This window comes from Vanessa atalanta, chromosome 5 (assembly GCF_905147765.1).
Source record: "Vanessa atalanta chromosome 5, ilVanAtal1.2, whole genome shotgun sequence".
In the NCBI taxonomy this organism is placed as follows: Eukaryota; Metazoa; Arthropoda; class Insecta; order Lepidoptera; family Nymphalidae; genus Vanessa; species Vanessa atalanta.
In genome coordinates, this window is record NC_061875.1 from 3,160,061 (window position 1) to 3,177,611 (window position 17,551).

At 32.2% G+C, this 17,551-nt stretch overlaps 1 protein-coding gene across 1 annotated transcript; it reads left to right on the forward strand.

The window, feature by feature from the left end:
- The first annotated feature begins 1,974 nt into the window (after positions 1–1,974).
- LOC125064305 (leucine-rich repeat-containing protein 74B-like) lies at positions 1,975–16,842 on the forward strand. Its single transcript, XM_047671269.1, has 10 exons — positions 1,975–2,206; positions 2,691–2,812; positions 4,833–5,008; positions 5,393–5,536; positions 6,777–6,898; positions 8,305–8,449; positions 9,706–9,898; positions 11,505–11,671; positions 13,372–13,541; positions 16,691–16,842. The coding sequence occupies exons 1-10, from the start codon at positions 1,975–1,977 to the stop codon at positions 16,810–16,812; spliced, it is 1,593 nt and encodes a 530-aa protein (XP_047527225.1). The 3' UTR covers positions 16,813–16,842.
- The last annotated feature ends 709 nt before the right edge of the window (positions 16,843–17,551 follow it).

Genomic DNA, 17,551 nt, shown 5'->3' on the forward strand with positions numbered 1-17,551 from the left:
AATCAACCAAAACCTGCATATCGATAGTAATACAATGGCAGCATTACTTATACGTTTATCTTGATTATTTTTTCTGATATAAACGATTTATTTAACTGTAAGTTAGTACTGTGGTTCTTGAGAAATTATGAATACAATTATATTAATATGTAAATTAAATTACTTAATGATTTCACACATACACAAAAATTATAACAAAAGTTCTTTCCTGTACTTCCTAAGCTTGTCTGGAAGTGATTGTCTTTAGTCCGCCTTTCCTATAAATGTATTATATTATAAATATATTATTTTATTTTGTGTTGTTTCGTAGATGTACGGGCCGCCCAGCGATCTAAAATGTCGCAGGATCGATCCTGTCCCCTTGGGCTATTGTCGTCCCCGTCGTCCTAATACAAGTGATAAGCTTGAAAGGGGGGGAGGGGAAAATAGTAATATTAGTAATACCCTAATTAAATTGGGCCATTGCTACTATTCTATTAAAAAAAATATCCCTACTATTATTATAAATGCAAAAGTACCTCTCTCTGTCATCTAAACACACTTAAACCGCTGAACCGAACCGTTTTAGGTAAAATTTGGTATGGAAATAGTTTGAGTCCCTAGGTTATATACAATATACATAAATACATGTGTAGCTTTTTTCGTGAAAATCATTCCTTAAGGGTGTGAAAAAGGGGGCGGGGTAAAATTGGCGGTGAAAGTTTATGAGCTGTAAGTTTTATATATTTTGTTTTGGTTAATTCGCGGGATAGACTAGTAATAAATAAATACAACATTGGATAACTTTAGTTATGAAAATTAGCTTATATTTATTTTAGTGATTATAATATATGACTGCCTTGTCGGCTTAGTGACTGGCTTATGAGGCTGTATATCCCCAGGTCTTGGCTTCAAACCCTGGGTCGGAACCAAAAAAAACTTATTGAGACTAAAATTTAGTACTGGTGACACACTCTTGACTCGGAAAGCTAGTGAAGCCGTTGGTCCTGTGCCTTAATCTTTCCCGAATGAAGGAACAGAGAGTGCTTGCTTACCATGACAATAATGTTAAGAAAAAATGTAGTGTTCTTGTGATAAACAAGAATACTACTTGTCACATGCTTGTCAAAGCAATTGTCTAAATTTAAAGGATAATACTGCATAACTGCTTATATAATAATACTAGTGATCTCCTGCGGCTTCTTTCGCGTTTTAGTGGTTGATCGTTAGGTGTTGGCAGTAAATAGTAGCCCATTTCCTTCTTTGGGGTTAAATCTTGTTTCATATCAATTTTCATCAAATTCGATTAAGTAGTTTGGTCGTGAAAGAGTAACAGACAGACAACCACGCAGAGTGCCTTTCGAGTTTATAATATTAGTATACATATATTATATTATACTAAAATCTTACTCCATAACTCGCCGCTTATTCTGATATAAGTTACATATAAGTATATTTAATTAGTAGTCGTATTCAGTTAGGCATTACGAAAACAATACGTCTCCCCTATTAATATTAAATGGTCGATTTCATGTAAGTCATCACTGGCAACACACACTGGTCAAAGACTTTTGTCTTGAGACACTGCTGTATATGGGACGAGAAGATTTTTCGTATAAAAATAAATAAAAATGGTTTATTCAAATGAAAGGAATTCAAGAGTTAAATGTAACTCTTAGCATATAATGATTATGTTTATTTTGTGAATTTTTATTTTTTAAATGAAGATAATACATTAAATACTCCTTGCATTTATTTTAAGTAAGAACCGACAGCTATGAATCCTGTCAACAATTAAAAGATGTTTTGATAAAAGAAAAAAAAAACTGTTAAAATCGCGGACATAAATAAGCACCGCAGTACGATACCCAGACCATAAAATAAAATAATAATAAGAAGTTAATTTAGACTAAGAAGACTTATAAAGTTAAAATGTCGACATGCAATTCAGTAAGATCTCCGGATATCCAAATAAGTGTATGTTACAAAACCTCGATGCCGTCATTATCGTCATCCGATAATGAGATGGAAGACTGGGCGTTAATGTCTATGCCTTCAAGTGTTAACACTAAAATGGCAGCTTACAAAGAAGGTCTGTATGACCCGGGTAGTGGAGAAATTTGTACCAAGTATATACCCATGTCTGATAGTACAGTACAGAGGCATCTCTATTACGCATACCCTTGTATTAAGGATCCGGGTATAAAAGAAGCATTATTGGAACCAGGTTAGTATTTTTTTAAAACCAACAATACGAATAAAATTACGAATGTGTTGAGAAGCTTTGACCTTCGTGCTTTGAGATTCGATGTCAAATATTCTTCTATTTGGTAGTCGAGTCTTCTATATACAAGTTCGATTAAATACTATCTACTAATCACATATTCTATCGCCAAACAGCGATACTTGGTATTATTGTTTTCCGTTTTGACGGGTGATTGAGCCAGTGTAAATAACTACAGGCACAGGGACATAACATCTTAGTTCCGTAGGTTAGTTGGTTGATGATGTATAGGATCGTTAATATTTCTTACAGTGCTAATGTAAGTATATGGTTTTAATGGGGGGGTGGTGATCACTTCTGGTCGCCCAATTGTCAGTTACTTTATGAAATAATAAGTATGAAAATAAATTTACTGGTTAACTAATTTATTTTTAAGTTTAATAAAATAAAAATATTAACAGTTTTTATTCTATAAAATAAAATTTAGAAGAAATAAAGCATTTTCCACTCGATGGCCAAGAATTGTATTTGGATTTATGTGAAGAAATGAAAGTGATTCCAGTGAGGAGTTTTCTCCGAGGGCTGCTTGGGGAAGTCATTGATTTGAAAGTAAGCACCATTATTTACAATTCAAGCAGCAGTCAGACCATTTAAAGGATAGAAATCTTTATTGCTTTCTGATACACTCTGCCGTAAAAATTGCATACAAATTTACTGTGAAATGAAAAAAAAAAATTTTATAATATACGTACTGAAAATAAAATAGGAAAAAAGTATAGTAGGATACGCATGTATGTTCTGAAGTTTTTATTATTTTAAACAAAAAATGTTGCCGTTACGGGAACCCCAGCAGGTGTGAATTGAATAAATACATGAATGAAAACATAAAAGTTCCGTGAAAAAAAACTTCTCAGTTTTATTATATGTATAACAAATATTAGGTTTACTAATTAAAATATAACAAATTTATATTTAAAACTATTTTAATGATTATTTTGTTGTTATAAAAATGTTATTTTCAATTTTATCCACTGTATCACATCATAGTTTTGTAATAATTAAAAAAAAAGAGTAATAGCGGGAAATTAAAAATTGGCGGCAATTGGAAGGCTGGTACGACAATCGAGTCGTTGTGAGATAATTCAAAATAGTAAGAGTAGAAATATATATATATAAAAAATAGTCAATTAATTTTTATATAAGCCAGGGAGTCATAAGTGAGAAATAAAGTGTTTACGTCGTAAACCTGGTGTTTTCGTAGAAAGGAGGTTATGTAACGAATAATAATAATTTGCATTTATTGTCGCTTGGTACATTTGAATAGAGTATATGTAGTCTAGTGATAGAATACAATAATATTGTAATTATCAAATACTTAAAGTTATTTAATTATTAATTTAAACTATGTGTTAAATTAATACGATCTAAATAATATTAAATTAAATTCAATAATAATAAAATACTTGTATTGGTTTGCGAAACGTTATACAGACACCTTGTCGTTTGCCGTCACGGTATACGACGTCGGTTTTCTCCTTAAGCCGACTGCTTGCCTCAGCAACATACATTTTGTTATAACCATATAATATGAAAATAATTAGAAAATTTATCATTTTTGGTCCACGACACATACCAAAGGGTTTTTATTAAGAAGAAATGCATGCATAAAATTTAGCCCTTTAGTGAAATTTAATGAAAGTTATATGTGTATATATACATACTTACCGGTCAGGCAAGAATGTCTGGAAGAGATCGCTGTCTTAGCAATAAGACCGCCTTTATAGTATTTTTTTTTTTTATATTAATGCTTCTTATGGGTAGGTCTTGTGATCCCGCTATTCCGATAAAGCAACGATACTAAATTTAAACAACTGACAAATTCCATGTAGTAAGTTTTATTTCCATGTATGTATTCTTAGATAGGTCGGTTAGGGAAGTTATTAGTAATATACAGAAAAACAATTTTTTACTTCAGCTACAAATAGTTAGGATTACCCGAAAGTTTCTTGAATGTTGTGATCGCATAGCTTAGGACAAATTTATCTACTCTAAAGGCTTTTCCTACGAATCCCAATATAATTTAGAAGTTGAGAATAATTAATATATTTTTCTATATTTATATGTATTATAAAGAGGTAAAGTTTGTTTGTAGTCCAAGAGCCAGTGATCGGCAGACTTACGGTATAGTAGCAAGCTCCACATTCCTGCCAGGTATACTGCTTCACCTACTGTTGGTGAAATGGAGGTTCACTATTCCCATCGAGGGTTCCTTAGAGCGTGCCATGGAGTCGAAAACCATAAAAATTTACTTTCAAAACGTGATCGCAACAAGTCTGCCCCTTTGATATCTTAAAATATATAGAAAACTTCAATGGCAGACACTTACTCCGGTTCCTTTTATATTTTTTATAATTTCAAAGCTACTTAAATTTGACAAAAATTTACGTTATTTCAGCAAGGCTGAAATTTATATATGTTATTTATATTATTATTATATACATATATGTAAATAAGCAGACACGTAGGTCGGTTCTAAGACGCAGGCAGACCACATAATAGTTTCTCAGTCGTACATATCAATATCATATGAATATTGCTTTTTAAATATATTAAAAACTTTTTTTTTTAGTATTATGGTGTAAATCCTCATGGCGTCAGAGCTATGTCCATAGCTCTCACATATAATCGCTACGTTAGACGTATAGATCTAACGTCTAATTATCTAAGCGAAGACGCTTGTTATCATCTCGGTCAAATGCTGGGGGATAATGTTGCTGTACAAGAGTTAATTTTATCAAGATGCAGGTACATATGTCTTTATGTAAGGAATAAAGTTAAAATGAAAAAGAAGTTGTGTAACTTCTCTATAATCGACATATTTCCTGTAATTTTTAGAAAAGCAAAAAATTTAACTTGGAAGTTTTTCTTATCCAACTTTAGTACAGTTAATTATTATAGATAAAAATTGCAGCTAATTTTGTGAAAATGAACATAGGTTAAATCCAGTTTTTTATTGGTGCTAGTGACTTTGTGCAAGCCCGTCTGGGTGTAGGTGCCATCCACTCGACGTTCTCTTTCCCTTCGCCTACGACAGACAGAGAAGCACAATGATTTATGTATCATAATATACAACTGTTAAAAAATACATAAACTTATAGGGGAATTGTATATAATAAATAAACTTTTCAGGATCAGAGCTGGTGGTATCAAAAGATTAGTGGTGTTTTTTGCTTCTCGTCCTTTAGAAGAACTGGATTTATCTTACAACGAATTAGGAGATATCGGGTTCGAACACCTCGCCCAACAGATCTTAAAAGGAGCTGTTATCAAAAGGTATATTATTCCGTAGATATGTTAAAAATATCTGCACAATTTTCTTATAATCATGCGAACATATTTCTACTAAAAGTAATTAAGAATAAATTACGCAGTCTGCGCAGGAGTGTATCGGATTAAGTTCTCTGTTATAATGTCTTTAGTAGAACATATCTTTGTCTAGCAAATGTTCGAGATGTCACGTATTACGTAACAGTTATTGGGAACTTAAATAAATAAAAATTAGGCTATCTCTATTAAAAGATTCCTTAAACATTAATTAATTAGGTTTCCAAAATTTTTTAACTTAACTTGAGTTGAGTCCTTGTAACTTAACTTGAGTTGTTACAGAGAAAATAGATTTTTTGTTAATTTAAATGACCCCTCGTAACTTTTACTAGATTTTTTACTAAAATGATAGCAAAAAAAGTAATTTTTTATTTGTTTGTGTGATACTAATATTATATTTAGTTATATTTTATATCGTATTTTATTTTTAATGAGGGGCCTTACTGTTGATTACAATATATGTACGTACAAAGGGCCCATCGTAATCAGCAAGCCGAAAAAATATATTTTTGATTTGATAAATAGTAACATAAATCTTAACTTATCGCTTTCAAATCCTATGAAAATTTATCAACACACAACCGAGCTATGTTAAGCTGCTTGAAAATAGGAAATTACTACCAGCCCCATTCCAATGGTAATCGAAATTCCATCCTATCGTAAAATTATTAGGAAATCGGCTGCACACCCGTCGAAACGTCGAAATTATCAAGTTAGCCATTTAGATCCAATCCTATTCGGCGTTGTTTCATCATGATGCGAATATATCCAATATCCTAGTATAGGCAATTAATTACATCGTATCCACTAAAACATATTATTTTGTCGAGAACCATAGTGTAACGAGTTGCTTTCAATAGAGCATTTTATTACTACAATAATTTTGATCACCTGGGCTCCGTTCTTTGCTATAAAATAAAATTTTTAATGTTGGTAATATGATTTCGTATAAACATATATTATATATGAGCAATTTAAATTTATTTAATTGTAATAAAGACCTCTTTAGAAGCAAAAGAAAAGAACATAACTTTCAACATATTATCTACATGAACTCACGTATTAACAGATATCCATGTGTGTTAAAAGTCAGTGTATCAAACCGTATTAGTAAGATTATGATTAGATATGTATGTATATAGATATATGTACTTTAGTGTATATTAAAAGGGAATCAACTTTACAAAAGGTTGAATCTGAGCTACAACGATTTGAGTTCCGAGGCGGCTTCGTCATTCGCGGCTGCTATTGAAGGCAACAACAAGACAACTCATCTGGACCTCTCGTGGAACAAAATGTCCTCGCTCAAAGGCAAGTGGAACTCATTAACAAACTAAATGCGTTTATCCACCTTCCTGAGCGATTCAGATAGGGCACGAAGTTTGCTAGTTATAAAAGTTAGGCGCATTGCGAAAGGACATTTAATTTAAAGTATTTGTAAGGTATTCCGTTTTGCTCTTCATCGTATAAAGTTTATTTAATACGTATAAATAAATCGTCATTGGATTTATATCGATTGATTGGAGTATAAATAGTTGCGGATCGAAACAACAACGACATAAATACATATCGTTTTATAACATAATATGATGTTGTGCTCCTGAACAGAGTTAGAAAAATTTCGGTCATTTTATAGTTCGCATTTTTGGGTATGCATGTGCGCAGTCTTGGTGCACTTACGATTCACTCACTTTTTTATTCCGCTGAAACGTCAAACCTACCCGGCAGGTCATAGATCAGTGCGGTCAATGGCTTGACAAAAACAATTTCTGAATTGTTACTGATAATTTTTCGACCAAGTAATTATTGCTCGAATGATTCGTATCTCGAAATGATAGAAATGACTGATTCGACTTTTTATTTTGTATTCTTTATGAAGAATTTAAGTTGCTTTTTAAATCATCACCATTATTATCATTCGTTTGCCGTTATCCGATTTATCTGGGGTCAACGGAATGAGTAAGTTGCATGAAAAATGGAATTAGCAGATTTGAATGACCGGCCATCTGCCTGACCCCAATTCTCCATGGGAATCCTTTCGCTGATGGATTGGAATTGTTCCCTGACCTGTATGCGTGGATGAACCGCTTACGTACTCGATCGATGATGCGCTGAACAAAAATTCAACAAGTCATAACAACTGCCTACGATCTACGATTTGAAAGGGTCTATAAAATCTCAGGGTGAATTTTATCCTACTCTGCAACAACATACATACTATTTTTTTAATAAATTACAGGTTTTTAGTTTATAGCTTGATGAGCTTTTCTATCCTACAAAAAATCTAGAGAAAAAAATATTTCTTCGTACATTAATTTAGTTCAATAAGTTTCAAATTTGTTGAAATGAATGTAAGAAGTCTTTCAGCTTCTTATCCGTATTTTACACCACACAATTAATGCAATACTGTTGTTTATAAAATCCTTCCTCTCTGGCGTGTTTAAATGTTATATGTTTTGCGGTAAATGAATATATTTACGTACGAATATACGTTGAAACAGAAATTGCCGCCAGTATTTTATATCATTCTTTTAAAACTCATATTTAATCCCTAAAGTACAAGAAATCATCCCAAGGGTACCTACATGTTTCGTAAAAAATGAACCATATCAACAGTCCGCGTTGAAGCTGCGTTATGGACTTCTCCTTAAAAGTAGAGGTGGTTGTAGCCGAGCTGTGTGACACATGTAGGCTGTAACTTAACTTTTATTTTTTAGGTGTGAACGAATTTCTCAGCTATCTCAGTGAAAGTGAAGTCTTGGTCAACCTCAATATGTCCTGGAACAATCTGAAAATAAGCAAGATTCTCAAGAAGCTATTATCCGTTAAAACGCTTCGTGTATTGGATTTAAGTAATAATAAGTTAAGTCGGTATTATGCTCTTTGTTATTTCAATGTTGGGTTTAAATATAAATAAAATTTCGGATGAACGACTCGAAGGAACGATTTAGTGGCTTAAGTGCATGATACAAGGATTTGCTAGGTTTAAAGGGCTGCCTAATTCTAATACATATTTGGAATGCTTTTGGTGGTGGCGGGTTTGGTTGTCAATGTATGGTTTGTGGTAGATGTAAATTAAAATTAAATAAAAAAAATTAAGTCAGCCTGGGCCACGTCATTTGAGAAGAACGGCGAGCTTCAACCCCAACGTAGATCTGCTGATGTTTAGTCAATAAGCAAAGAATAAACCGCCACAAACAAAAAAAAAAGAAAGTAAAAATCCAACTGCTACTTAATACAGACAGTGGATAAAGAATTGTTATTTCATGGATACTAGATTTTTTAAAATTTCTCTTTGATGTTTTCCGCCATCGTCGAACAAAAGCCGGATTTGAAAATTAATTCAAAAACGTTTGGTTACTCCCAACGTGTTCTATTCACTGGCTTCCGTGAAATTAGAATAATAAATAATTCAAAATAATAATGTAGACGGTAAAGAAGAGTCTACGACCATATTAAGTGCTTTAATCTCAGTTTAACTATATATAAAAGGACAATTATTTAGAGGTGAACTCAAATTAGACATTTTTTTAAAATTAAACTGCCCGTGACCAAGTTTATGTCGTAATTTCTACTAGGATGTTAAGTTCGTCCGTGCAACGCATCTGGTCTATACAATTATAAGTTTGTAGCCACAGTAGCGTCCACAGTCGCCATTATGTAAAGTGGACATAATATGCGTCACGAGCCAGCGTGACGTGACAGGGCGAAACGTATGGAGCATTGTGGCTATTTCCTTTACATGAAAAAAGGTTTAATTCTCTGTTAATGAGCAACTGGTCTCATTGTAATTAAGAAGAATCTTGGTCTTATGTCAAAAGCAATTTGAAATTCGTCATTTCGTATAGCTTGTTATCAGAGCAATTTAAATAATTGAAAATTAATAAGCAGTAGATAGAACAAAAAATATAGTATTTTTGTTTTAATTTTAGCAGGTGAACATCCATTGCCATAGACATTGTCTACATTTTTTTTTTTTATAAACGCGTTAAATGCCCTGTATATAAGGTCTATGGAACTATTCGTTTTAATTGTATAAAAACTATGAACGTGGATTTAGAATAATTAAATAATTTTAATAACATTTATTTTATTTTTTTATTTATGTTAATCTTCAGATTAGACAAAATAGCTGCAAAAACTATAGCCAACAGCCTCAAAACGGCGAAAAGCCTTCATACTCTAGACTTGTCTTTTAATCCTTTCTATGGGGATGACGCTTTTCTAGTAGTAAGTAAGCTGAGAAATCAGAATGTAAAGCTCGTTAATCTGTTTATGGATAATGTTGAAGTTAATAAGAAATTTATTAAGGTAAGATTCCTATTTAACGAATAATACTATAGCTTAAATGTATTACTCTTAAATGTGTAAGAAGTTAGTGCTTAAGTTATAAAAAATGTTAGAATTTTTTGTTTCATGTAGAGATATTATTAAGATAAGCTATTTTCAAGGGCTATAATCTCGCGTGACTTAGTGGGCTTTTTGCAAGTCCGTAAGAGTAGATTCCACCTTCACACCACAGTAGTTCTTAGTATTGTTGGGTTCAAGCTCAGGCGGGGTGCTTGAGCACAAGGGATATAACATTTGAATTCCCAAGGTTAATGGATATTAATACCAAGTATTGTTCTTTGGAGGAATCATGACTTGGTTGTACCCACCTAGATGCAGATAGCAGGCTTACAACCCAAGTGAGCCTATTTGTTGGCACACCTTAGAGTGGAACGGCCGCCTCTAGGTTGTTTAAAAACTGTAATCAATTCCGTATTTACTTGGGTGTAATTGAGGTAAATTCGTTTCTAGAAATATCTTATCACACGATTTTTTTTAAAACTGCAAATTTTATCTGTATTGGAGCTTACTTGAAGAAAGATAAATACTTCCAAACACCCATTTTCGCAGACCTTTACAAGGTATCAAGGTATTTTTATTTCGATGTTTTAATTTAAGAACTCAATGTCCTAGACCAGCGGACGGACAGCTTAAGAAATGTTTTAGATTTTTTACAATAACAATTCTATTGTCCCATTTGGATTTCGAAATGAAATAAAGTGGACTCGATTGTTGAGTTGGAAATTTATAGTAAATATAAATGTATCTTACCTTAAAGACTGTTTCAAACTTTGGAAAAAATTGAACTTTTATTATAATATTATAAATTACCGCCTTAATATGATTCAAAATTCATTTTGTAAGAACATATTATGTCACGTGCTGTTAACGATTTTTAACTAATTTGATGCCATTATATCAAATAGTAATAAAAATGTATGCCATTCACTCGTACAATTTTTTACCATCATCCTCTTTTCCATTGATTTACATTCCTCTTTTATACGGTTCATTGTTCAATGATTAAATATTATTGTATTTAAAAAAAAACACATTGTGAGTATAATGGGTTACGGTTTTCCTACGTATCTATATACATATAATAAAATTGGAGTTCCTGTTTGTAATATTACATATTACATATACCAAAATAATATTTTACAATTTTTGTCTGTCTGTCTGTTTATTCCGGCTAATCTCTGGAATGGCTGGACCTTTTTTACGGGACTTGCACTGGCAGATAGCTGATGTAATAAGGAGTAACTTAGACGACTTTTATTTTAGAACTATACATATAAGAATTATAAAGTCACGCTGCAATGTGTAAATACTGTCCAGTACGGCGCGCAGCCCTCGCGCATGCCGCCACTCCGCCGTCACGTCGGGTGCCTCCTACCAACGATCTAATATCATAAAAGCTGCCTAATACAGAATTAATAAGTTACAGCAAAATCTGCGAACTGAACAATAACTTTTTTGTTTAACTCAAACGCGCACGAAGTCGCGGGCACAGCTGGGTCTAATTAATCATTGAAAGTTATATGTTTTTTCGTTTACAACTAGTTTAATCTAGATATGACTGCTTTAGGAACGCCAAGAGGTATTACAATTGAGTTTTCGCAAGAATTGCAAGATAACACATGGTCATGTTAAGCACGACTACACTCTCTCCAGTGCGGATATCAGAGAGATAATATTGAAGAGGATGGATTACCTTACAGGCCACGGTTCGAAAAAGAACAGGCTTGATATAGCGTTAGTTGAAAATGTTACCTGAAATTAATTAAATATATATGGCAACCGCATTTTTTCTTTGTAATATACATGTTGCCGTCCGAGGCTTTTCTCGTTTACCTCTCAAGCAAGTGTTGTATCGGATGTTTAGAGTCCAGGTTTTAAAACGAAGGAATTCTATAACGTTTGTAAACATAGCATATATAAAAATACAACACACCAGACAATCCGCTGCTCTCCATAATGAAATAGCATTAGCATTAGCAGCCCGTAAATATCCCACTGCTGGGATAAAGGCCTCCTCTCCTTTGAGGAGAAGGTTTGGAGCATATTCCACCACGCTGCTCCAATGCGGGTTGGCGGAATACACATGTAGCAGAATTTCTTTGAAATTAGACACATGCAGGTTTCCTCACGATGTTTTCCTTCACCGCCGAGCACGAGATGAATTACAAACACAAATTAAGCACATGAAATTTCAGTGGTGCCTGCCTGGGTTTGAACCCGAAATCATCGGTTAAGATGCACGCGTTCTAACCACTTGGCCATCTCGACTCTAATGAAATAGATGAACGTTTAAATAATAATACTGTTACTTAATAGTACAATACACAGTTGCTTAACATGTATGCAAAAAAATCTAAGAGAATGACTGAAAAAGAAAGTTATGATGAAATTGTAAGAACAAACTAAGACTTAATCTAAAATGCACGTGTACGTGCCACGTATTTTACATTTAGGAAAACTAATTCTATACTTATTAATCAAGTGACATATAATCAACACACACACCCACAAAAATACATAAATATACACACACTTTAACATTTATATTTAATCCAAAATTCCAAATTGTTTCCATTTATATGTAATTACTCTAACATTTATTTTGCACTTGTTATGAAGAGCGAGGCCTCTTAGCGAAGGTGCTCTTATACTTAAAAAAGAACGTACATATATTTTAAGAACCCTTATGCGAGTTTTATTGTAGAAGTAATAAATATATGTCGGAGAAAAACAGCATTATCCTCCTTGACTTCATCATAAGTGGTTACAAGTCTCGTGGGCGTCATCAGGGTTGAATGCGGGCACAAAACAAAATATTAACTTTATCGTAAAATTTTATTGAAGTGTTGAAATCACTTCACAATTATTATTCTACAGTTAATATTATATAAAATATCAATCAAAGAGTTACAATCGAAAATACATGATTGCGATACTCAACAACATCGTTATTAAATTTTAAACTACGGCTTTCCGACATTTGTATTACTTGTTACTCAAATTCCTGCCACAGACTATAACCACTAAGTTTTTCCCGCCAAAAACGTTAAGATGGCACCTCCAACCCGCTCTTGGCCTAACCTCTACTCTGATTGGTCGTGACGATACACTTTTTAAAATTTTTTGATTGGTCGTGACGTATGATGCAATATACAGTAACTTTGAATGAATAAGTGTAATATTATACGTGCAAATGTATTATGTATATTAGCTTACGTGTAAAATATTTCTGATTTAAAATTCTAAAATACTTTCGAAACAAAATAAAGACATGTTTCAAATTTCACTTTTCAAGACTGTTGTTTTAGCTGGATATTGATTTGTAATAATACAAGCAAATAATACAATTCTAACAAATAATTTACTATGGCATAATATATGACACAAAATTAACTAAATTAATTTTCAATTTCTTCATTCTTTTGTTTGTTCAGGTTGTATTTTCTTCAGAAGATAAAGAACTACGATAATCTACAGCCTAGACAAATATTACGAGACATGAAATTAGCAGGCAGGCCGTTAGATGAAGATTTAGTCGATGGGCTCACAGACATTTTTCCTGGACCTAAATTAGACAAGGGAGGCAAAACTTTAGATTTAGCCGGTAAGTGGTAACTTTAAATTTTAGTCACATTTGTCCACTTAATAAATTAGTGATAATTTTTTGGTCGAAACTTTACCTAAAATTTCATAACAGTACTCCTGTTATAAGTTCTTAAAACATTTAAAAAAATATTTATCATAGCTTATAATTGTTTGATAATAATCAATAAATGAAACGGATATGTTTTCGAATAAGACCGAGAATACCTTATGAGAGGGGATTATGTATATAAAATATTATATATGTCATGTACGTTGGTTCGTTCTGATAATAATCACTACTAATATTATTGATGTGAAAGTAACTCTGTCTGTTCCTTCTTCACACGTAAGCCGCTGAACCGCTTTAGATGAAACTTGGTATGAAAATATTCTAAGTGTGTGTGAGTGAGTTTTTATGACGAAAATCATCTCTTAAGGGGGGTGGACGTTTATATGGGGGAACCAATCGATGTATATATGGTGGGTAGAGGTTCGTATAAGAGGTAAAACCTAGTATCTACAAATGTGAAAGAAATTATTTTATATAAAAAGTGATATATTTACGAATAAAGTAGATATTATATTGAGTGTGAACATCAAGACAACTATAGTTAAGATATTTACTACATCTTATACTCTACTGAGAATCTAACTGAAGATATATACATTTAAGAGTCCGCACCAAAATCTTTACGTCCTTTGTGTTTACCTTCGAAGTTTGTCAACTTCCAAACTCGTTGCTTAAAAATTATTCGACTTTATACTTGGAATCTCAGAATCACAGTTGAGAAATAAGCTAAAACATTATGGCAGTTTTTTTTAAACTTATAATATATGCATTGTATATGATGATATATTTATGTGTAGTTGAAGTAAACTACACCACTACCTCTCTAAAACCAGAAGCAGCCACCAGTTTTAAGGCTATAAAATAAGGGTCAACAAAAAAGGAACATAAATAGGGAAGCAACATAATTAAAAAGAAATAAGTATATAGAATCTCTTAGTTATGATGCTTATGCAATGCAAAAGATTTTTTTTTTGATAAAGGTATCCGGCCTATGATATTAGCGCTGTAAGAAATACTTACCATTCCTTTTATAATCAATGCGCCACCAACCTTCGGAGCTAAGATGTTATGTCCCTTATGCCTGTAGTTACACTGGCTTACTAATGCTTCAATCCGAAACACAAGAAAACTCAGTACGCTGTTTGACGGTAGAATATATGTTGAATGGGTGGAACCTATCCAGGCGGGCTTACACAAAACCTTACCACCAAGTAGATATATTATTGATACTATATTTACTTGGTGGTATATTATAAATAAATAAAAAAAAAAAAACTAAATGTGCGTCTCGGGACGATCGACAGAAGGGATAACTTAAACTAATCTAAGTTAACTATTTAATATTGAAATTGTTTAACTTGAGAAAAGCTTAGGTTATTACATAAATTTTACGTATATTAATAATTATGATAATGTAAGGAAAGGTTATTTATTAATAGAATATTTTATTGATTATAAAATATATTTTAGGTATTCTTAATTACAATTCTTGAATATGTACATACACAAGAATTGTAACTAAGAACTTATAAGAGACAGACTGGCGCCGTAATGCGTAACGTAATGAAGCGGTTTACCCCCCTATAAGGAGTTATTACTTAAAAAATACGTCTGTGTCTTGAGACGCCCGACATAAGTGATATCCTAAACTGTTCGAAATACGGCTAGCGCTGTGGGTTAGAGTAAGGGAGTAGGAGCCTGCCTACCGCTATCGTATGCGTAAGAGAAAGGGAAGCCGGTCAGACTGGCACCGTAACGCGTTACGTAACGAAACGGTTTATCCTACCATAATAAGTATTTATCACTTCAAAAATATATTTTTGTTCTCGTATATGTCTTTATATCTAAAAATAATCGATATATATCTTTGTATATATATATTTATATGTTTGAATATTTTTTAACAACTGAACTAGTAGTTATACTCCATACATTACAAAATTAATTTCTAATGAAACTTATTCAATTATTACTGCTAATAAGACTCTATTACACATCACAACACAACAACTAACGATTAACGATGTAAGTCATATCTAGTATAACAACAAAGAATGACTCTGTCTTTTATCAGTATTATTATAATCACTCACTACCACTCAAAACTACCGCTACCAACTATAAAGATTCGTCATCAATTTTTTCACCATAAGTACTCTCTTCTTAATAAATAGAGTTTAATTTACAACTCTAATTTCTTCGTTTTGGTAATAAAAACAGCAATTTTATGATCTTATTTTATGAGGTCAAAGTTCGTAGTCTTAGAGTTATTTTTAATTATTTTGTAGGACTAATTTACTTAATTGATAATAAAATATTTTAGAATAAATACATATATATTTAAGATTAATGTATGCTCTTCATTAATTTATAAAAAAGAAACGAGGTTTCTACCTCGTTTCGTTTCTAGAAGCTAATAAATATTGAAATCGTGAAATGTATTCGTTTTCGCTACTTATTATTCTTTGGTATATAATTTATCAGTCTGTCATCGTCTATTTTTGAAGTTAGTTAATATATTATTAATATTATTATTTTCTATTTGATATATGATGGTAAGTGACCATCACCGCCCATAGACATAGCGCTGTAAAATATATTAGCTAATCCTTACATCGCCAATACGTCATTAGCCTTGGGAGCGAAGATGGTTTGTCCTTTGTGTCTTTAGTTACACCAGCTCACTCATCCTTCAAGCCGGAACACAACAATATATTATTTTTCATCAAAGTTTGTACACTATTGACGTCAATGATGACATCAAAAAGCTGATAAGCAGTACAGGCATTTTTATAAATCTTCTGCTATTACATTTCAGGATTAAACGATTCTCATTCAATAGTACAAATTTTGACTATTGTGTTCGGAATGTTAATATGGTATTTTCATGACCATTGTTCTTTGGTTTCTGCTAATCGTAAGCTTTTAATAGTTATTATTGGATTTTGGGTTTTTTAATTTATGTCAAATGCACATCGTCAATGTCGTATGATGATATTTTTAATTTATATATATTTTTATTGATATAAAAGATTTTATTATTTTATTGAATTCACGCTTGTTATGGCAATTTAATAATATCCATTAAATATTTATAGGTGTAGTCGAAATGATCCAACGATTGTGGCCAGATAGAAAACTACCCCCAACTCCAGAACCAGAAGTAGCAGAGCCGGAAGTAGTTGTGCCTGAAGTCAAAAAAAATAAAAAAAAGAAATAAGCTAGCGATTTAATTAAGAATATGTTTTTAGAATATTTTATGTATAATAATTTATTTCATGATATAAATGTTATTTTGTAAAAGAGCGAGAAATTAAAAAAAAAAAAACATTTTCAGCTTGAACCTTTCCCATGACTTGAACTATTAATTAATAATAAATCTTAACTCACTTTGATACTTCATTGCAAAATATACTTATTAATTATTATTTATTGATAAGACTCAATTACACTTTGCAACGTAACAAATTACCGATGATATTTGATAGTCGTATCAATGTAAATTCAACCGCAAAGAATGACTCTGTCTTTTAGCAGTATTATTATACTTAGACGACCTCCGTGGTCGAGTAGTGTGTACACCGGTTTTCATGGGTACGCCACTCCGAGGTCCCGGGTTCGATTCCCGGCCGAGTCGATGTAGAAAAAGTTAATTAGTTTTCTATGTTGTCTTGGGTCTGGGTGTTTGTGGTACCGTCGTTACTTCTGATTTCCATAACACAAGTGCTTTAGCTACTTACATTGGGATCAGAGTAATGTATGTGATGTTGTCCAATATTAATTATTATCTGCCCCAAAATATTACTGATACCAACTAAAAAGATTCATCATCAATACTGAATTTTTAATATAAAGAATGCTAATTTTATTTTAATTTCTTCATTTTGGTAATAGAACACCAATTTTATAATTTTAATTTAACGAGGTTTTAGTTTGTCTTGTACTCTTAGTGTTTATAA